This window comes from Corvus cornix, chromosome 1, assembly GCF_000738735.6.
Source record: "Corvus cornix cornix isolate S_Up_H32 chromosome 1, ASM73873v5, whole genome shotgun sequence".
NCBI classification, from domain to species: Eukaryota; Metazoa; Chordata; class Aves; order Passeriformes; family Corvidae; genus Corvus; species Corvus cornix.
Genome location: NC_046332.1, coordinates 99,259,100 through 99,281,766, shown reverse-complemented (window position 1 = coordinate 99,281,766; position 22,667 = coordinate 99,259,100). Strand labels below are relative to the sequence as shown.

General features: G+C 40.6%; 1 protein-coding gene and 1 long non-coding RNA gene across 5 annotated transcripts in view; one reads left to right on the top strand and one right to left on the bottom strand.

The window, feature by feature from the left end:
* Positions 1–22,667, bottom strand: part of FRMPD4 (FERM and PDZ domain containing 4) — a 342,098-nt gene that overhangs the window by 302,947 nt on the left and 16,484 nt on the right. Inside the window, exon 1 of one of the 4 annotated variants that reach the window (XM_039550448.1) lies at positions 1,273–1,515. The exons of the other annotated variants lie outside the window; for them this stretch is intronic. Coding sequence (XP_039406382.1) covers positions 1,273–1,313 — 41 coding nt within the window. The 5' untranslated portion in view covers positions 1,314–1,515. Of the gene's footprint in view, positions 1–1,272; positions 1,516–22,667 lie in introns of those variants that run through there. 4 annotated transcript variants of the gene reach the window in all.
* Positions 1,925–7,198, top strand: LOC109143958. The gene is made up of 3 exons (XR_002044418.3): positions 1,925–2,310; positions 3,816–4,039; positions 4,268–7,198. It is a non-coding gene; the product is annotated as an uncharacterized LOC109143958 (long non-coding RNA).

The window sequence follows — 22,667 nt, the reverse complement described above, 5'->3', positions numbered from 1 at the left end:
ATTTTGACAAGCTCCCTACCTGACCGTCACTGGAGCAGGCCACCTTCTGTATTTCCTTAACAAGGCCTTTCTCCCTTTTGTACAACATCCAATTTCTGCCTCATAAACAGAAAAGGATATGGTAACTATGGTGTAGGAACCAGTGAATCATAAGAATTAGAAACACTCCTAGTTACAGTGATCAAAGCTAAATCCTTTAGGAAGATTATTCACACCAGAACCCTGAAAAAAAAAAAAAAAAATGTGGCTCGAGCACTTTCATACTGCATCTCTGAGATAAAGCACAATCCCCTGTGTACCTGCGAAGGGCTACCTCCAGTTACGCGTAACTACGGTGGGAACATTGTAACAGGGGCTGTTGTGCCTCTTGATCTATCTATGCAGTTCCAGGCCTGGCAACCAGCTGCAAACGCAACAGTCCACAGGCTGAGACCACAACTCTGAGGCCATTCAAGAGAAGGTTTATTCGGAAAAGAAAAGAAATAGAGAAGAATAATACAAATCAACCACTCATTTAAACAACGACAACTGCGAGCCTGATAAGCAAGGGATAAGAGACGCCAAATCCACTGCCGCCCCTGCACCCATCGCCGTGTGAAACGACGGAGGGGCAGCGCTCACAAACGATGCGAGGCGGCGACGATTTCACCACTTCTCCAAAAATACGGCTGCTGGGGGAGCCGGCGTGCCCGAGGCGGCGCGTACCGCGGGAGCGGAGCCCAGGGGCAGGGCGAGACCCTCCCCGGCGGCGCCGCCCGGCCAGGCGCTGCTGGCTCCTCGGAACTTCGCCCCCCGCTCCGGCAGATGACCGATACCCGCACCGCGGCCACCACCCCCCGAACACCAACACACCCCTCAAACACCGCCACCGCGCCCCGGTTCCGGCTCCTGTCGCCGCTTTTGCGTTTTCAGAAGCACTCTGGCCGCCCGTTCTGGCCAGCGTCTCAAGGAGGGCAAGGCTCTCGCCCAACTGCGGCCGCAGTTCATTGTCCCTTCGCAAGGGAGAAGGCGACGACCCATCCCCGCGCAGGGACATCGGCGCGGCCCGGGCAGGTGCTAGGGGCAGCGAGCGCCCAGCGCCCCACCCCGACCCCGAGACCCTCGCCCCGCTGCCAGAGAAGTTGGGAGCGGCGCGGGCGCTCCCCACGCCGGGCAGCCCCCGTCCCTCCCTGCCCCCGGCCCTCCCTGCCCCCGCAGGACACGGGCAGCGTCCGCAGCCGCGGGACGCCCGCGGTTCTCGGAGCAGCAGCGGCGCCGGCGGCAAACACCTACCCGGAGAGCTTCCCAATCTTCACAAAGCTAAACACATCCATCCATGCGGCCGGCTAGCTCTGCCCGTCACACTCACTCACTCCAGCAGCAGCAGCGGCGGCGGCAGCAGCTCCATGTCGGGAGAAGGTTGCGTCCAGCGGCAGCAACAGCCCTTGCAAAAAAGCAGGAGCCGGCGGAGACAGCGGCTGCTACCCCCCTCCGGCGGGGAGCTGGGCGTGCAGCATCTCGCAGGACCAGCGCTCATCTGCGCGCAGCCCTCCCCCCCGCTCCCCCCCGCCCCGCTCCCCGCCTGCCGTGCGCTCTCCCGGGGTAGGTCCGGGAGCGGAGCGGCGCTGGGGCTGCCCGGCAGGAGCTCTGCCCGCAGCCCGCGCCCCGGGAGCCGGAGGGGAGGCGGCTGCTGTCCGCCGCCCCCCTGCAGTGCTCCAGAGGAGGGAGGCGGCGGGGTGCTCAGGAGAACGCAGGGTGTACCGGGGGGAGTTTCTCCTCTCGCCGGTGGTGTGTCCGCTCCGGTGGGCGAGCGGAGGGCGCGGGCGGCGGCCCGGGCGAGCGCCGATCGCCGTCTCCAGCCCGAGGCGGCGCTGCGGCCGCCGGGCCGAGCCCAGGGCTCCCCGCGGGGCCTCCCGAGCCGCGGTGCCGGGGAAGGACGGGCAATGGGTCGGGGTGTGAGGGGCACGGCTGCAGTTCCCCGGGGCAGAGGCCGGCACGCTGAACGAGAGGGGAAGGGGAGCCCTGGTGAGTAGGAGGCAACTCCTCCCCAGTCCGGGACCAGCACCCTGGGCCTTGCAAGCAAAAACTTGGGAAAGAAGAGAGCCCTCTTTCCTTCGACGATCACACCGTTCCATGCAGCCCCAAGGGTGGGGAAGGGCCTTTTGGCTTTCAGCCCTCGCACTGAGTGTTCATCAGCGGTGGACCGAGGACAGGCATCGGGCTGAAATCCACCGCCTGGCTTTTGGCACCATCCTGTGACCTCTCTACCCATGCCAGGAAAGAGACCTGAACGAACGGAGTCCTCGTTGTGACAGGAACATGACAAGGCCGGTTCGTGGCAACATAATTAAAGTGCAAGCACTCTTCATACACATCTTGTGGAGAAATTACAAATCCAGGGGTCCTGACACAAGAACAGTCCAGATGCATTGCCTTACACTTGTGTCCTGCATCAGGCTTTAAATAAGGCACTGGAGTTTAGGTCTCCAAAAGTTTTCTCTGAGCAGAACAGGAAGGCAGGTGAAATTCAAATTCATCTCCACACAAACTCTACACTGTAATACAATAATTCTCAGTATGGGAATGGATTTTCTCCAGTGTTTTAATTTGTATGTTTATTCTCTGAATAGATTGATATGTGCTTTACTTCATGCCTTTCCAGATTTTCAGTCTCTTCTGCAGGCTTGCACCTGCACTGTCCCACCAACCAAGAACTTAGAAAATTACAGTAGAGCCCAACACATGTAATCCTGCAGCCAGATGAAAACAATGCACTTTTTTAATGTTAAAACTTGTATTGATAGGAGAACAAAAAGAACAGACCGTACTAACACTCACTATGAATTGGGTTTCAAACTATTCTTTAAAACAATAGCAACAAAGAATGATTGATCATCTATTTATATTGGGAGAACATTGAACTACCAGCTAAAATGCACTTGCTGGCCTAGCACAGATGTAAATGGCTTGGGCATACTCTGAAACACCGTATGAAATATTTTGTGCTAGTGCATCAAAATATTTATGTGGTACTTACATGCACTATATTTATTTATTTATTGTGATACCAGGCTTTTTTAAAACTGCAGAACCTGTGCCTGTCATTCATGCTGCTCTATTCATTGGTAAAAGCTACAAAGATAACACAGTTTCAGCTGGTTAGAAACTGACTTATTTATAAATCTGTCATTATTTATTTATAGACTAAGGAGATAGGCCAAGATCGTACAAAGCTAACTGAATCTGATCAAATGGTACACCATATATAAAATTAAGCACATATGCTCTGTATCAAACAAGGTTCCTGTCTTGAGCACTTCATGCTCCAAGGCTTCTCACATAAAGGTGCCTTAAAGCATAGTGGTGAGTGCCAGAGAAATGAAGGAATTCTAAGGGGTCACTGGAATTTCTGTGGTTTCAGAGTCTTTCAGTGGAAAAACAAATGTGGTTCTAGGATATACTGGCTGAGTTATTTCCAGTGGAGATATGAAGAAAAGCAGAAAGCATAACATCTGATCAGAAATGCCTTACTCAGCTTATTGAAAAAGTGCATTTAAGAAAAACAAGAGCAGGTTCAGGAGTGTTAAAGGTAGAAAAGAGTCAATCTTATGAAAGGAAAGAGTTTTGCCTAGCAAAACAAAGACTAAGAGGTAAAAAAGATTGTACATAAACATCAGTATAGTAAACACAGGGTGTGTACCCAAAATGATAGGCCTTTACGAAAGTCATTAACATTTGAAATGAAGCTGAAATTATCTCCTCTTTCTTTGGCTTTCCAAATAGATACATGTAGTATTGCTGTGTTTATAGTTACTTTTATATTTTTGTTTTCCTAGGCAGAAGCAATTGCAACACTGCAAATTTTCTACAATGCCTGTGGAGATGCTCTTGGACTAGCCAACACCCTGGAGGTCCATTAATAGCAATATCACAGGAGTCTTACTCCCAGATGTGAGACATGAAAAGAGAACCTGGACAAGTGTCCTTCCTACTGTGCTAAATACTGGTAACCTTTTGGAGCTGTGCAACGTGAGAATCACACACAGGGAAGGAGACTGGGGTATGAGAGTGAACTTGGTTCATGGTTCTTTGGCTTCTGCTGTCATAGCAACTGGATACAAAACTGTCAGTCTCATAGTAAAAGATTAAAATTTGCCTACCCAAAGAAGTGAAGTGGTGGGCGTTGTTCTGTTTCAAGAGTGAGAGTTGATATATGTAGTTTGGACTGGCTTTGAAGCCATCAACTGTGCATTGAAATAATATTTTGGTGTTTTATCTTCATTTGCAGGAACATCAGCTAGACTGTGTCATGACTGAGCTCTTGGACATACATTTATACCTTTCAGTTACTGCAGTGGGAAGTCAGGTGAAGTAAAACCCATTTGAATGTGACAAAGGTACGTGTAAACGCTGAATGGGAACAGCCAGAGACAGCAAACCAACATCTACTCAGTATCTCAGTAACAAATAATGATTGAACATGAACATTCCTAATCTTAAAGTACGAATCTGACGTCAGTTCCTGGCTGAATTCGTACCTGACTTTTTACACCTTTTTTTTCAGAATAGCATAGTAAATACAGCTTTTTGGGTATGCTTTGTTACTATGTACTATTACCTTTTTATTATTCCTGGCCAAAATAATCAAATTAGGACACTTAATACTAATGCTTTGTGTAATTCAAGATATCCTTGTGTAGACTGTGGGCCAGTAAAAGCCTTAACTTCATATAGTATGGCAGTTTCATAGGCATTTTTAGAGAAGAAATTCTGTATCATTTTATAATCCTCCGTGTTCTGAAGGAAATGGCAGACATATGTACATATACAGACAGGAATGTTATATTATCTAAACTTTAAAACCAAGTAATCTGTAAAACCAATTACTGTAAAGACTTAATTTTTTTAAGACCCTGTTGTTTTTGGTCCTAGAGAATATGCTATGAAGATGCATTGTATATATCTTTACAACTGACATAAAGAAACACTGTTTTTTGTTCCTGAGTTTTTAAGGTTTTTAATTTTTCCTTCGGAAGCACTAAATAATCCCCAGAGGAAGATGCGTTGCGCTTTCCTGGATACCACACAGCACAAAATTTTAGCCCTGCAGCTGGACCAATAGTATCTCTTGTCATTTACAAGATGCATCAAATTTGATCCTGGATAATTTAAATAAAGACAGGTAGAATCCTAAAACAAAGACATAATATTTTAATACTTCTGTAGGTCTCACAAGTTTTTCTCTCAGTGAATTAAAAACTCATCACTATAGTTTTTTTAAGACTAGTCAAGTAGGGTTTTTAATGATTTCGAATCTTTTAAAAGATACTTTAAAGTGCTGTGTCTCATCTTCAAAATGGTTTAAAATTCATCAAGTTGGAATGGTTTTTTTAGATAAGAGCTGAAGTTTCTATGATTTTTCTGCAGTGCTTGGTATTACTCATATCCAAATGGCAACAATGTGTGTGTAGAGAAATGTGATAATAAAATCCATTGAGTAAGGACGTGTTAATACATAGCTGGTGATGCAAAGTTTCAAAGGAAGATATTTTGCCATTGTGATCTGCTACCTACTGAATGTTATTTCTAAAGATAATTGGTTATGATTCTCATGTAGTAAGTCCTGTAGTACTCTGGGTACTCGTATTCTAGACGGTTACATTCTTTTTTTCAGCCTTGAGCCTTTGAAACATGCATTTTTTAGAATCCATTTCTATATCCTGGTGCTTACCAACACTATACAATTCTATATAAGAACACTTTAATCGCTACAGACTTTCTCCATGTCTACATTTACAGCATTATCAAGAAGTCCCTCTGCTTACCATGAATCTATGCACCAGCTTCTACATGTCATTTTTGCCACCTGTGTCAAACAGAGTTTTTTTCAGGCCTATTTTTTCATTGACCCATACAGACTGCTGAGCCCTTCATGTTTTCAATTTTGCTGAATAATTTAGTGTGGTGGACATGCTATGTCACATACAAGTGCAAAATAAGATCATAGATGGTTGAAAATCTAAATAGCAGATAAGATTTTCTTTCTTGTCAGCTAGGAAACAAATCTAGAAGCCTAAAGGATACTGAATTGCATAGATCAATATAAGCAAGAATATTTCAACTGATGCAACAATTCTGCTGAAGCCAGACATTTGTAGTCAAACCTATATGAGCAGATCTGTTATAAAGACAGTTAACAAAAACTACTGGTTGCTATTATGAACTGAAAAGTTTTGCAGTATATTGAACCTGTAGCTTTAAAAAAACACCATTAAATAGAGTATTTGCCTATGTTGCAATACACAGATGAGATCGAGGTAAGGAAAAGGACCTTAGATAACATGAAGATAGTAACATTTTCTACTTCAATGAATAATACAAATTATTCAATACTAATGCATTAGTTACTTTAAAATAAAATTATCTTTATAAAAAAGGATTCACTTTTCTGGAATGGATATGTATGAAATATTCAAATCAGAATATGAAAAGAACTATTATCTACAGTTGATCTTTTACTGACAAATGGACCCAATTCAAGAAAATCTTAGACATGCGTATAATGAGGCTTATTCATGGCATCACTTAGTCTAAAATATAACTTGAAACAATCACAGAGTTAAGCATGTGTTTAAGTGTTGTTTGAATAAATATGACTTCACAAATCATAAAATATATAAAGATGAATCAGAGAAAAAGAAATTTGAAATGCTAATGTGCAATTAAATGTGCTTAAAATTTATTTACAATAAAAGGAAAACTGAGGAAAACTGCATCCACCTTCTTTCTCAAAGGCAAATCTGAATCCTGCCACCAGGGCTTTTTTTTCATACTTTAACCAAAACCAACTGCAGAATGAAAATTTTGTGGCAACTTCAGAGAAAGTGATCAAAGTATGCATTTTTAAATTAATAAAATTTTAAAAAACAGTACTACCACTGAAGTCTTTCTAGTACTATCTATGACTACTATGATCAAACATGTATTGAATTTTAAAAATTAGAGGCATATTCACATTTTTATTAAGACATCATCAAAACCAAGGGGAAGATTGTTATAGTAGAATCATATTGGGGGAGGAAGCCTTTGGGTTTCTTTTGTGGTCTGACGTTTAAAGTTTATTATTATTATTATTATTACTACCCAGTAGCAGATTCATATATTAGTTATGGATTAAAAATTTGCCAGCTTGTCTGTCTATGAACACAAAATATTTGTTTTGTTTTCCCTGTTGGAATGGGACATCATGGTCCAAACTCAAGAAATACCCTAAACTTTTGTGGATTTTCCTGGGAAGTATATAAAACCATCAGAGCAAAGAGGGGAAAAAGCAATTTCACAAGTGCAAAATAGCTTACAGTCAGAGGAGAGAGAGAAAAAAAAGAAAAAAAAGCAGATTTTCACAATGAACAGAAACGTCACAGACGCAGCATTTGTATCTGGGTGCTAAAACCTAGTTTTCTCAGTCCATATTTAGGCACTTGCACATAGGTGGCCTACTTGTCAGTAATACTAAACATTCAGAAATGAGAAAGATACTGCTAGTTACTTCTAAAAACCAAGCAGCTTATACAAAGTTGCCTGAGTATCTGAAGAAACAAACTTCAGCACTTTTAGTCTTAAAATTTCCAGACTGTACTTTGAAAGATCACACCCCATATTTTGTCCACTACAATGTGTTCTTTTGATCTTAATTGAAGGTTTAATACATGTAGGCCTGTGAATTATATGTGTGGTCTCAGGCAACGAGGAATTACTCTTAGCTAAGGTAAATTACAGCACACTGCAGCTGCTGTTCCTGACTGCAGCACCAACAGAACAGCCACTCTGTGCATCAGGGGTTGTTCTCAGTGTAAATCTGTGTTTGCAAGGTGTGTACAGGAAACTATTTCATGTGGCTTGCATTAAGAATGCTGTTTTCTCCAGGCAGAAGACTGCAAATCTGTCTATAGTCTAAAGTACAGAAAGATCTTGCTCAGCATACTGAGTAACATGATAAGGAGTCTTGCATGCTCAAGAACTTCCGTCTATTCAAGTGACCACTGGTGAGTGTCACTAAGGATTTTGATTTTTGTTCAGGCTCTGTAGAGCTTCTTGGGCAGAAAATGAGTCCCTACTGTGTCTTAACAAATACTGGAGAATAACTGTCTTGGGAATATGATGTATGGAAAGACCATTGGGGACTGCAAAGCTGGAAGGGATGATAACATGCCATAAAGTTCACTGAATTTTCTTAGGAAAGTGTGTGCAATTTTTAGAAATGTACTGCAGTTGATGAAAGGTATTCTGTAAATACAGAACATTTAGAAAACTATTTACTTACTACAATGTACAAGCCTAATGCTTTCAGTTAGGAGGAAATAGAAAACTGGCCTTTCAATATCCATCAGCAAGTGGCCTGTCACATGCCTGGGTAATCTGCATGCAAAGGCACTCATGCCATGTTTTCTGCTAACAGAACTCTGTTTGCCCAGATCATTAAGAAACACTGACAAGAGAGTTTCACACCTGTACTCGCTTCTTTGGCTACCAGTTCTAGTCTGGGTGAAATTTATAACTGTTTTGTCTCCATGCTCATTATCTCAGACCTGTTTCACCCTTCCCCCTTTGCAGCATGCTACACCCTGAAGTTGAAAGCAAGGAGATGGGCTGCAGAGCATCCCCCAGGACAGGCTGTTTCAGCCTAGATCATGCACCTTGATCACACAAATGGACATGCACACCTTCTGGAGTCAAAAGAGAGTCAAAGAGCCAATGCACAGCATAAGAACCATCAGTCTGTGCAGATCAGCTTACAGGGTAGAGACATTTTAGAGCACAATGCAAGATCACTTTCTTTGTGCTCCCTAGTAGAAACAGTCTTTAGAATTCACTGACATTTAATCATGTGCCTCATATCACTCCTTTTCAGAGTAGCTATTTTGGTGCTATGTGGGGGTTGTCACAGAAATGGTTGCCTAATTCTGATCTAAATTTTGTAATGTGCACCCAGATCTTCTACAGAAAAATGTTTTACATCCAAATGCAATAATAAAGGAATTAAACGTGATTCTGTTTCATGAAAAAGCAGTAACATACTTAGCAGATATTCCTAGCTCTTGCAAAAAAGAAACACAGCACGATTTCCACAAAGCCAGTGGAAAAATTGTCATTCATCAACACATAAATTCCCACTGCCCAACCTATCGCTTTAGTTTCTGTAGCTGCAGGTGAATGGAATTTTAGTCAAATTCAAGAAATCAGGACTTGTTCCATGTAAACGTCAGGCACTGGTATTTTCAAATCAGTGCTGGCCTCATAAAATGGCTGAGGTTTAGAACTATGTTGGAGCTTAGCAGCCAGAATAATATCAGTGAAACTGTCAAGACACTTGCTGGCTTCATGCAGCAAGGAACACAGAGCTAAATGAGATTTTTCCTTTTATTTGCAGCGGAGTAGTAAGGAAGGGGTGAGGAAAGGGGCTGCTCACTTTATGTTCCATGAAATACTTTTGTGACTATGGATTTAAATCAGTCCAGTGAGTACCTTATGAGTGGTTTTAAGATGATATAAATGTCCTATTAAAGGCTTCTTGTATTTCTCTGTTGAGATTAGTACAACTATTTGTTTACAATATGCCAAAGTACTTTTTTCCCCTGAATGATTCTTTCAAAGTTAGGTTATTGCATGTCTGCATTATGCTCAGAAATAAAAGTTTTGTCTGAATGAAAGCTAAAACCTAAAATCTTAGCTTTTTAAAGCGGAGACAAAAGAAGACATAAAGAGAAATAGAATTTTCTACAGAGTTCTTACAAGTCCAGTGTATTTTGAAGTCCATGATTGCAGATAACTTTACAGATTTCTGATCGGCTGCAAATTCTGCTTTGTCTGCTTTAGTCTTCTAGAAATTCCTCCAAAGCCTGCTGGCCTGTTCTATCATCTTTGTTGTCATCTTCTAAACCAAACCATGCATGATGTCCAGACCCCCTTCTATAACTTACCTTCTCAGTCCATCCTACAGTCTCCTGAGCCTTCTCTTTTTGAGGACACTCAGTGCCCCTAAGGGACGGAACAACATCCCCTTCCTCCAAGAGGTCCCTCTTAAAAAGAGCACAACATACACTCAGGGGAAATAAATCAGATGCCCATGAAATTCCAAGCCAAGTCTGCCCCAGTCATTGAGAACCCAGTGTTCTCAGACTGCCTCAGGAAATGCATCTGAGAGAGAGAGATGCATGACATCTGGTTTAACAATTCCTCAAGACTCGTTTGGCTTAGCACAGTTTGAAAACATGTCAGAAGATTGGAGGTTTTGAAACATAAAAAATTAAAAATACATATTTAGTTGTATCAGACCATCCACTTGAATAATTATTCTGGTTATCCATCAGGCCAACTCCATAATGCTGGCTGTCCTCCAGGGCCCACTTCTCTAATGTCTCCGCCAGATGAATGGCCAAATTGTCAAAAAGCCATTGAAGTAGAAAGATGAATTAGAATCACACTGTAGGGATCATGACTACACCCATCAACTTCCTGCTTAAGACGTTTGCATTTGAGAGGAACAAACTCTGCTTACCTGAAAGTCACCTTACAACTACAGTTCTCTCGGGTCCCTATGAAGTCAGTGGAAACTGACTGGAAGCATTTTCCAAGGGCAATTCTGTCCATCTAAGGTCTGACTGGTTGTTTGGATTGTGTTTTGTTTTTTTGGGGGGAGGAGTGGGAGAGTATAAGGGTGGGTCTTCATCTCTGCACCACTGCTTGTGCTCCTGAATTAGATATCTCAGGTAGTGTCTGTGTTAAGGTAAGCTTGCACCATTCACCAGAGTAAACAGAAAGGAACAGGGATCTGTGGTCTTGTCAGCTGTGTTAAAAGAAGTAGTTATACCAAATCACAAAATATGCTGGGTTGGAAGGGACCCACAAGGATCATCAAGTCCAACTCCTGACCCTGTGCAGGACCATCTTTAAGAGTCATACCATGTGTCCAACAGTATTTTCCAAATGCTCCTTGAACCCTGTCAGGCTTGGTGCTGCGACCACTTCCCTGGGGAGCCTGTCCCAGTGCCCAACACCCGTCTGGGTGAAGAACCTTTTCACCCCCTCTGGGTAATAACATCCAACCCAAACCTGCCCTGATACAACTTCAGGCCATTCCCTCAGGTCCTGTCACTGTCACCACAGAGAAGACATCAGTGTCTGCCCCTCCTCTTCCGCTCACACGGAAGTTGTAACTGCAATGGCGCTTCCCCTCAAGGCCCTTCACCATCTTTGTTGCCCTCCTTTGGGTACTCTCTAACAGCTTCATATCTTTCTTATATTGCAGAGTCCAAAAATTGCCCCCAGCACTGAAGGTGAGGCCACCCCAGTGCTGAGCAGAGCGGACAATCCCCTCCCTTGCCCAGCTGCTGATGCTGTTCCTGATACCCCCCCAGGACAAGGTTGGCCCTTCTGGCTGCCGGGGCACTGCTGACTCATGTTCAACTTGCCATCAAGCAGGAACCCCGGGCCCCTTTCCATGGCACTGCTTTCCAGCATCTTATTCCCCATTCCGTCTGTATATCCAGGGTTTCCCCATCCCATGTGCAGAATCCAGCACTTATATTTATTTATTAAACTTCAAACAGCTGGGGATTGCCCAGCCCTCTTATTTGTTGAGGTTTCTCTGCAGGGCTTCTCTGCCTTTAAGAGAGTCAACAGCTCCTCCCAGTTTTGTATCATTTGCAAACTTGCTTAGCGTCTCTCCAAGTCCTGCATCCACGTTGTTTATGAAGATGTTGAAGAGCACAGAGCCAAGGATGGATCCCTGTGGAACCCATCTAGTGACAGGTCACCAGTCTGGTGTCACCCCATTTACTGTAACCCTTTGTGTCTGACCCATGAGCCAGTTGCTCATGATGGTTTTATCCCTGAACTGTTGAATCCTCACTCTGCCTTTGGTGCACACCATCATATGCAATTTTATCCTCATTCCTCACCGTGATTTGAGGCAGCTTATTCTTCCAAAAGAGATTCCCAATCTCTTGTCAGTTGCTCAGGCTTGCACTGTTATCTCACTCCCAGCTTGCTGTTACTCCTTTGTAAGCATTGGGTTAAGTCCTCTATGGACTGATAAATTTTTCTTCACCTTTTTGTTCTTTCATTTGAACATACTTGCAACCTTGCTTGCAAAGGAGATAAAATGTACAGTAGTAATAAGACTGCAGACATTTCAAGTCTAGACATATCTGGGCAAACTGGAGTGATTTGTCACTGAATTCAAATCAAAGTGTCTTGCTTTATTTAAATGAAGATACAGTTTTACATGGAAAGATGAAAGAGCCCCTAGGAAGCTCTGTGAAGTTTACTAAGGCTATTACTTACATTATAAAAATGACTTTTGGACCAGTGAAACTGTATGTGGTCAAAAGACCACAGAGATTGCTAAAATATCTGACTGGAAGAATTTAAGATCCCATGGTCTGATACATACAAATTTTCTACCAAAATCCAAAAAAAATTGTGTGTGAATGAAGACTTACAGTAAAGAAAACCTAGACACAAGCCATTAACTCAGATTCTTTGTGTCTATACTCTGCAGCATGCAGCTCTCATCAGCTCAAAAATTCAGAAATGATGGATCACAGTCCAACACATCATGAGACTGACTTTAAAACAAGATTTTAAAAAGTTGTACATTATAATTTGTTTCCTTGCTGCTCTCTAAACTTTTAAAGAACTCTCAGTTAATGCTTTCAAGGTTTCATCTCCAAGCCTGAGGGCTGGAAAGTTACATTTAGCGATATCAGAGCTTTTAGGCAATCTCATTTATTGAGAAGTAATGGTTACAAGGAAAAAAAATCATAAAATATCGTAAGATTAAAACTAAGCAGGTGAGTTGGCAACCTTGGATACAGTAATATGTAAAAATGTGTACTTTAACTAATTTTACAAATATAGGATGATTCTCAGAAAGCCTTCAGGGTAAAGAATACTTGCTCTTATTCCCTTGCTGTACTTAAGGAAACAGTAGGATTAGTTTTCTGGTATCTACCAATCAGTTTTCTGAATGCATGCCTGCAAATTGAAAAGAAGTACATAACATATTACCTAAATTTCCATTATGAACTCAACTAAATCCACCTCATGCATCTAGTACAAATTTCTGTGCACTTACCTATGTCTCCTTAGTACAATAAATTGGCTCCTTGGATAGCTGTCCTTTCATTGTTTCATAGTGTTATTACTGTATGGTGGTTAAAGCACTGTTTATTCAATACTTTCATGCAAACTAATATTTTGCTGGTGCTAAAAATTAGAAGGTTCCTCCATAGAAACAGTGGGATAAGCTTATCAGGGACTAATCTCAAGCAGCTGCTATAAATCTCATTGCCACATTACATTGATTTTATTGGAGCAGGGTGGGGCGGGGGAGGGGAGGGCGGTGTGTGTGCATGTGAAGACTTACAGAACAGCACTGCTGATACCTCTTCTTTATAAAGCAGAGTTGGGGGAGTGGGAAATCAGCAACTGGTGTGCTGGATTAGACTCCAGATCCAGTACCCTGTCTCTATCAGTTCCAATGCCACATTTCAGAGGAGCCCCAGGACAGCAAAGGGGGGATATTCTGCACACACACACAAAAACCCAAATGCAATCCCCTCCCTGTGTCTGAACAAAGGTGTGTATAAACCCTGAAGCACAAGGCTAAATATCCATCACAATTTGTGTATTGCATTTCAGTGTAATTCAGTATCATTTGATTCTCTTGTAATTAAGATTCATGTCACCAGTCACGTCACATTTTTAATGTCAAAAATAACACTTTGGATTTAATCTCGGGATAGGCTTTTTCATAAGGGTGCACAGTGCAAAGTTAAATCATACTCATCCCGAGCCCATCTACCAAAATAAGTGGGCAGCCATACTTCTCAGTGGAGGCTTCTTGGTATTAGTTTTGGGGGATCTATATTGGTCCAAGACAAGGAAGAGACAGCAGAGCCAGAAGTATCTTTAATATTACATTCATACCATTCCAAAATTCCATACATCCAGGTTCATCCCACTCTGCCCTTCCCACTAGGGACATTATCTGCAAAACCCTGCTGTCCTCTGCTTCTGATTAATCCTCTTCAATTTTTGGTTGACCGCTTGATAATGAAATTCGTAAGGTAGAGGAACAGATACAAATTCTATTATTAGAAGCCTGACAGTATCTTTACCTTTTGCAATAAATATGGCACAGAAATTCTCACTTAAATCTCAGTTTTGTCCCACACAGTGGGAAAAAATCAAAGGCCTTAGTACTGTTTAGATGAGAAATCACCAAGTTAAGAGTTGCGGTGCCACTGGTGCCAAGACAGCTTAAAACAGTCATGACCTCATAGATGAAAAGGAGTAATGACTAAACTGAGCTCCACAGTGTCCTGCACAAAAGAATCATTGGGACAGAGGAACAATTGATCATATTTTTGGTTTGGATCCACTCCCACAAAGTGGAAAAAAGAAAGAGTGGTAATTGCTAACGAGGAATGAAGGCAGAAATAAACTCTGAGGATCACCCACAATATAGGTAAATATAATCAATAAAAGCAATATAGTACAAAGGCACAAACCCATGGTTTGTCTGTTTTTGCACCATTATAGAAAAATTTAGAGAGCAATGTGGACAAATAACTATATCACTTTTAGAGAATTAAAGAAATTATACTGTAATGCTGCTCTCTATAGCATGGTTGCCTAGTTACAAAGCAGAGTCCTTGGAATGACAGGGAAAATAATATTCATACAAGTTTAAAGCCCTCCAAAATATGAAAAATATTTTGTTTCTCCATCAGAGCTATACAGGCATATAGCCTTGTATCTTATAAATTTGCCAGAACTAGACACAAACATTTAACACGATTTTACACCCTGTTTGAGGTACAATATCTCTTTCTAGTTCTAAGTTATTCATATGAAATCATAAGTAATCACTATGCAGGGTTTGGAACCTATCAGTCAGAAATTTTAGGTCACTGAGGGGGACAGAAACTTAGCAGTTTGAGGAAGCAATATGAAACAGATTTTTCAAATTTGTTTTATTAATTATGATAGCTTTGAGGTGCTAAGGTTGTTGGCATAAGACTTACCTGAAAGCAATGGAAAGGGTGAAAGTAGGCCATAAGTTTTTTAAAAAGGAAAAAAAAATATTATTCTATAATTGATTTTGGGACTTCACTAATTGAATCTGCAGCTTTTATGAGTTTCTATGCATTAATTGCATGTCTGGTATTTACAAGGGTCATCAAAAAGAGCATATCCTACTATGGCCCTGTGCAGACATTCTTAGACTCTACCTGAAAACCTTCCAATTTACAATTTAACTTCAAAACACACTGGACTAAGAACACCTGACTAACATACTGCAATAAGAACAGTAAAAGCTTTCAGGAAAATGAGATTTCACTGCTTTTATCACGCTGATTACTTCAAATTGTTCTGCAACTTGCAAGAATAAATATAAGACTTTTGAGGTGAAGGATCCAAGTCAGTTCCCTTCCTGAAATACCCAAACTGAATTTCAAACATCAGGGGTAATCTTCTGGAGCTTATTTATTCCAGAACCAGTGGACTGGTAACCGCATGCCAATTTAAGGCTAGTAATAGCCTTTATTAAAGTTGTATGCTGATAGAACAGAAACAAAGAAATCTATATTCAATATTAATTGATTAAGAGTTTCTTCATTCACTTCTGTGGTCATAATTTATATTTTGTTGCTAGCATAATTTACATGAAAGATGTTTTGTTTTGACATTGTAATAAGATCTCTGCTGACTCTGACTGTTATTTTCCATGGCTGATATTTTTCACACCATCCTACTGTGAATAAAATACACATTTACTGAACAATGCACATTTTCAGGATTTGGCTTTGATAGTCAATTGCCTCAGTAAGAATACAAAAATTTTCAAAATCCCATTAAAACTAGCTTTATGTATAGTTTCATTATTTCTCTTCAAACTAGAGGATATTTTGTAAGAAAAGCAGTTGGAGTCATGAGGATTATTTTCTCTTTTTTTGTCTGTAACTATAAGAACGTGATTAGACAGATGTCTCATTGCATATTTGTTTTAGACCAATGTGATTTAAAAACACTAAAAATATAATACCCTTTAAAATTAGGTTTAGTACTGTAACATTGTGAGAATTTTCGTTATATTTTAGTGTATCAAAAAGCTTTCTATAAATTAATTAAAATAATATAAAATGTGAAATTTTAAATTCACCAGATAAAGACAGACACCAGAGGAGAGTAATATTTTGAGTAAAGTATTTTTGCAAGAAAATACTTTAGGAATACTTTCAGCCCCTTATCTCTCTTCATATTGACTGTCAAATAATTCAAACAAATGCCACCTAAAGGAGGACTGTAATAAAACACTGTAACAGGGATAAAAGTATACTCACTACACAATAGCTTTATATTATTCTAAGATTGTGCTCTTGAGCTAGGGTTTGGATTATTTTTAGTGTAAAGATAGCATAGCATCTACTCCAGCAATTCCAATTAGTTCGTTCATTGTTTTATAGTTTGGTAGATTCTAGCATTAGTCCGTATCACATGTTAACCTCTATAGATTTAATAATTTAATGGCAGTGTCTGATAAATCAGAGCGGTTGAAAGGTGTGAGGCTTTATGTGAATTAGCTGCTGAAAAAAAATCATAAAAACATTGAGCACATTAGAGGTATACTGCAGACCTCAAATTATTAATTTTGGGAAGTCTAAATATCTATGGCTATGAGAGGAATTTCTCTACCAGCTCTGGACACAGTAAGTCTGAAAGTAAGGAATACAGTGGATGGAACACTGATTTGCAGCATGGTAAATGTTGCTGCTAATAACAATTTTGAAGTCGGGAAGCTCTGAAATCTGTTTTGGAGGACAAGTTTCTGTGGTCCCCTAACATCTTCTGTTTATATTTGACCTTAAAAAATACACAGTGAATGTGGACAGCAAAGATACCTTACTCATTTCATATACTCAAGAATGGGTAAGACTGATCCATCTTGATAGTCCCCAAGAGTCAGCTGATGCCTTGAGAGTCCCAGAACTCTTTCCAAGAGCTTTTCAATGCTCCTTTTGCAAAGTTTTGACCTTTTATTAGTGTTATTTTTACTACATGTTTTGAATCATCTGGCTAATATTATCACTCCTGGGTTTTTTCCAGCAACATCAAAAACCCATTAGCACACAACTTTATGTTTTTGTGGTGCATTGATCACTTCTCCTTACTGTAATACTACCTAACTATATCACCTTCATACATCATCGTGTGTGTGTATATATAGGCATATATATTTATATGAAACAAAAGTGATTATCTCTTCACCAACATATAAAAATCCTCTTTATAAAGTTTTATAGTTGAGGAAAGTCTTCTACGCCATCTTTTAAACTGAAGTCCGTAAATTTTCCTTGCAGATCAGGGAAGTGCTAAAGTATATGTATTTTTTATTGAATATATTTGCTATTTTTCACTGTGTCTGGTCAGAAACTTTGCAAAATGAAGATATGTTTTTATATTTTGAGTATGAGATTCTCTCCATAGGTTTCTGGCCCCAGGCATCAGTGAAGTAGTAGACATTATGTTCTATATTTTAAAAAGTGGGGGAAAAAAGAGCACTTTGAGAATACAGACTTAGTAATGCAAATTTTTAGAACTTTTTTAGATGCTATTTACCATTATTCCATCACCTCTGCCCTCACAGCACTTTTGATTTGTGTTTGTGCACAGCCAACTTATTTACCACCGGGCTGATGAACTCCTTCCAGTTGAATTTCAGGCAGCCAGAATTTGGAATAGACACACCATTGGCTGGAGTGATGGATGACCCACTCTTGCCCATTTAAAGGTTCCTATGTCTTTCTACAATGTTCAATATATTCAATGCACTGAGCAGTCATTTTACCTTGAGAAGTTAATGGTTAAGCACTGAGCTGGAAAATATCCACTGTACAAAATGCAATCAGAGGACTGATGGCCTGCTTTGTCTTACTTGCCAAAGATATGAAGACCCTCCAGTTCTACATCAATCACTCCTTCCTTTCAATATCCATATAAATGCACTGGGAAAAATTATGAGACATATCTAAAATACCAACAACGCAGATCATTTTTTGTCCCAATGGATGATAAGTCTCTTATTCTGTAAAAGTTGCCCTCTGTCAGATAGGTCCCGAGTTAGAATTAAACCTGCTCAGATCTGTAGGTAATGCCATATGAAATGCATAGACTGCATTGTTTTTTCTGCTCTCTTTAACTAAAATTCCTTGTCCTGTCCCCTACCAGGTTTTCTTTAGGAAACTGAGACTGTTGGTGTTTGATCATTTTTCTCATAAATGTCATTGAAATCTCTTCTTCCCCCTCCTGCATGTTTCCTTTTAATGTCTGAGTTGAGTCAGGAGCTCCTTGTTTATCCATGCAGGCCTCCTACTGCTTCTGCTTGATTTCCTGCTCATTAGTATGGACCACCCTTGAGGACGGAGAAAGTGATCCCTGGCAATGAACCAGCTCTCTCTGACCCCTCTTTTCTCCAGGGATATATTGCATGGCATTCTTCCAAGCAGATCTCTGAAAAAGGCCAAAGCCTGCTCTGCTGTAGTCCAGGTTTATAATCCTATTTTTGCCTTGTTCCCTCCTCTCCAGCTTTTGAACTCTAGTCATCATAATCACTGCAACCAAGGTTGCTCCCAGCCTCAGATCCCCAAATGGCCCTTCCTTGTTTGTAAGTGTGACATGAGCAAAGCAGCTCCCATCATCATCTGCTCAGTCAACGCACACCAGAAGATATCACCATGATTCTAATTCCCCATGGACCAGTGAACATGAGGCTTTTTGCAGTTGTCTGAAGAAGATCTCATGCACTTCTTTCTGACCAGGCAGTTTGTAACAGACACCCACATCACTGCCTGTGTTGGTTTGTCCAGACCCACAGGCTCTCAGCCCTTTCATCACCTATCCCATAGCAGAGCTCCATCCATCACTGCTGCTCCCTCACATACAGCAAAATTCACCCTTCTTGCCACCCTTTCCAAAAAGTCTGTCTCCATCCATCATAATTCTTCAGTTGTATGTACAATCCCATCACATTTTTGTGATTCCAGTGAGATCATAGCCCTAATTCCTCCTGTTTGTTCCCCATGATGTGGGCATTAATGTACAGGCACTCTAGGGAGGCACCCAGATGAGCTTTTTTCCCAGAATGGGTATGAGAGCTTCTCCCATGGTACTGCAGGGGATGTAACAAGGATGGGAAGAGAGGAATATTAAGAACATGTCATATCACAGCTCTTCTTTGCTGCCAGGTAACTCCCCTTTCAGCACTAAGTAAATAATGTTGTGACCTGGGACTTTTCCTCTATGCTTCATAAATTCTGCACACACACAGATAGAAATGCTCATTTATTTCTGAATAGCAGAAAGCCTGAATAGCTACTTAGGGATAATAAACATGGTTCCAGTGGGCTGAGACTACATGATCTTTAGATTGGCTCATCATAAATTCAGGTTTCCTAGCAATTTGCTTTTCCTGGGGATAAAGTACTAACTTAAAAAACAGCTCACCACAAGTTAAAAATGCAGAAGCCATTTTGGAGAGACAACTGGAGGCATCTCTCACCCTGTTGAGTCCCATCTGATTCCCCTCATAGTATCAGATTAATTCCAAATAGTTTTTTCTCATGCCATAATCTATATACAGATCACTGTCATGAACCACATCTTATTCCAATAAAAGACCAAGAGTTCCCTCAGTATTTCCATACTGTGGTACAACAATTCAATTGTCAAAGCAAGTTAAACTTTTGAAAACTCTACATCCTAAAACTATTATATTTCTTGCTTGCTGGCCTAAAAGTAAAGAGTTCCCTTTAGTCAAACGGTGCAAAAGTTCCACCCACTAATATTACGTGGAAGATATTTTCCTTGCCTTAGTTCTCATCTTGCATACACCTGTCAAAAGGCAACAGGGATGGAGATTAGGAAATGCTTTGACAACAGCATAGGCAGGCATGGGATAAGTGGGATCCTGCTGGTTTGGGATGCTTTTAGGTTTGCAACACCTGCTTTAGTGAGGGGCAGAAGAAAGATGCCATCAAGAAAACCCAATGCAGTAAATGCATATGGCAAATAAAAATCACTCAACCTACCTCACGTACTTCTCATCTGCGCAAGTTTATATTATTCTGCAAAAGTAGAAATAAACTTATGTTTAGAATAAGTTTACCAGATTCATTAGGAACTTTAATTCCCAAATCTACTGATGCTTTCTTGTTCAACATAGCTATATAGCTCTAGCAGGAAGCTATTTGTAGGTGAGCTGATATTTATCACTAGTTTGATATCTCTACATATATCATTGCTTTAGAATGCTTGCAGTTTCAAACTTTGGGAAAGTTGACATTTTAAAATTTATTCAAGAAAGGATAAAATTTGTATATTGAAGTAGATTTAAGAGTGAGAGAAAATAACTTCTTCTTTTCTCCCTCCACAGCAAGACATGGATCTTGAGCAGTACTTAGCAACATCATATCACCATAATAAATATATCTTTCTTCAGTATATAGGCAGAGTATCATTGGATGATGCACAGCCAAAGCTACTCATTGTTCTGAGAATTTTTCCAAAAGGACACACATGGTGGGGGGAGGGGGGAAATCTGTAATCACTCGAAACTCATTCCTCTGTGATTGCTTTAATTTTCATGTTAAACTGTGATAAATGATCCAGCACCACTCATTTCACTTGAAGGTTATTTCATATTAGATGAGAACAGCTGGTTTGGGGTTTTTTAAGACTAGAAGTTCCTAAAGGTATTCAGACACACTGGGCAAATCTCATCTCCTGCACCTTGACCCTGACAAACCATACGTGTCTTGTTTTTGCCAGATCATCAAGGTTCTGTGTTTATTCAATGGATGAGCTAGGAACCAGTATCTTATGCAGGTGCCTGCCTTGAGCACCCATCTTTGCAGGGAATAAATTACCCTCTGGAAGTTTCTATCCATGTTGACTGCAGACAATGTAAATGGTCAGTTTGCAAAGGCTTAAATTACTAGAACCTTACTTTATAGGGCATAAAGTTGAGAGAGATGAATTTTATTGGTAAATACCATCCATGTTAACATCTTACTCATTTCTAAGGAAAGAATACTGCAGCAGTTGTCCTATTTTATTACAGTGTAGTGTGAAGGGAAGAAGTCAGAACTGTCTGGGATAGTGGAAACACAAGAAAATCAATGCCTTGTGCTGAGAATAAACATGCAGGGGAAAACCATGGAAAAAAAAGTCTCCCCATAGAAGGGGTCAATTAGCTGGTTAATCAGAAGAGACAGCAGATACAGGCTTTCACGGAAAAATGTAGTAATAACTGCTCCTTGAAAGAAGGTGAACGTATCTTTGAGTAATGGTTGGCTGGAGAAAAAGTGGACAGACTAAGAGAAAACTCTAAATACGTTTGTTTTACAGGGACTAACAAATGGTTGTGCAGTCTTCTGATTTTGATTTTTTTTTTTCTGAATGTATTTTTTTAAACAGGAGGGAGAAAACCCAACCCCCTAATAAAACCAGCTGAGGATTATTCCTTATACAAGAATAACATACACACAAATGTCTAGCTATTTTAGCCTCCTCAGAAATGGTTAAACACATGGCTAAAAAAAAAAGAATTATTATCCTGGCTCTGCAGTAGGTTTAGGATTAAAGTAATCTGTTTTATTTCTGGAAACAATGTGGCCCCTCTTCTTATTGTGGTCATGTTAGAAAGAGGAGTGAACTGTTATGCAAACAGGCTACAGGGAGCTGCGGCCATTCCGGGGGGGCGGGGTTGGTGCATCCTGGTGTCCAGCTCAGCTGGATGGAGATAAAGCAAAGGCAGCCTTGAAAGACAAGCATTATGCAGTTAATCTCATGCTGCCTTTAAAACTAACATCTCTGACAGAAAGGGTCACAAGAAAGGAATGATACAGAGAAAAGGGTGAGGAGCATGAAATGAGTGAGGTGTCACTGTTCAATGAGCAATTTGAACTGATACATGCAATTGTTGGGTGGACAGTATCTGATTCTGTGCAAACTGTATAGGAGAGGTATGTTCTCAGCAAGGAGCAGAGTATAGCTCCTGGTATGAATAATGCAAAATGTCTCCCACATTCCTTCCTGGCAGCTCATACCTTTGCATCACTGTAAATTCAGTGAGTGCCATTTTCACTACTGTTATTCTCAGTATTTCATCGCTAGAGGGATAATTGGGGTTTTCTTCATGGCAACATTATCTTCAATGACAGGTGAATCTCAAGCATCTGGAATTTCATTTTAGTTTGGACAGGCATCCTAATATTTAGATGATCCTTTGAATCATACATGAACTGGAAATCCCTGAACCTGAGCTGCAAACGTGACAAGTACAATGTTTTTCATGAGTTTTAAAACACTTTTGATTTGAGTTACACTTAGAAATACAGAGAAAGCAGTGTCCCTCTAGTATGCTGGCATTTCAAGTGGGGGGTAAAGGAAAGGCTTGAAAGTTTGTCTAGGGTGCAGAAGAATAAAATCCATCTTACTATATGGATGATTTTAAAATTTGCAAGGGTGTAGTGTATTTTTCTAGTTTAAAAAGTTGAGATTTTATATCTTAAGAGGAAAAAAAGTTGTCTAAAAGTAGCTTGATGAGTGAAAATCATCTT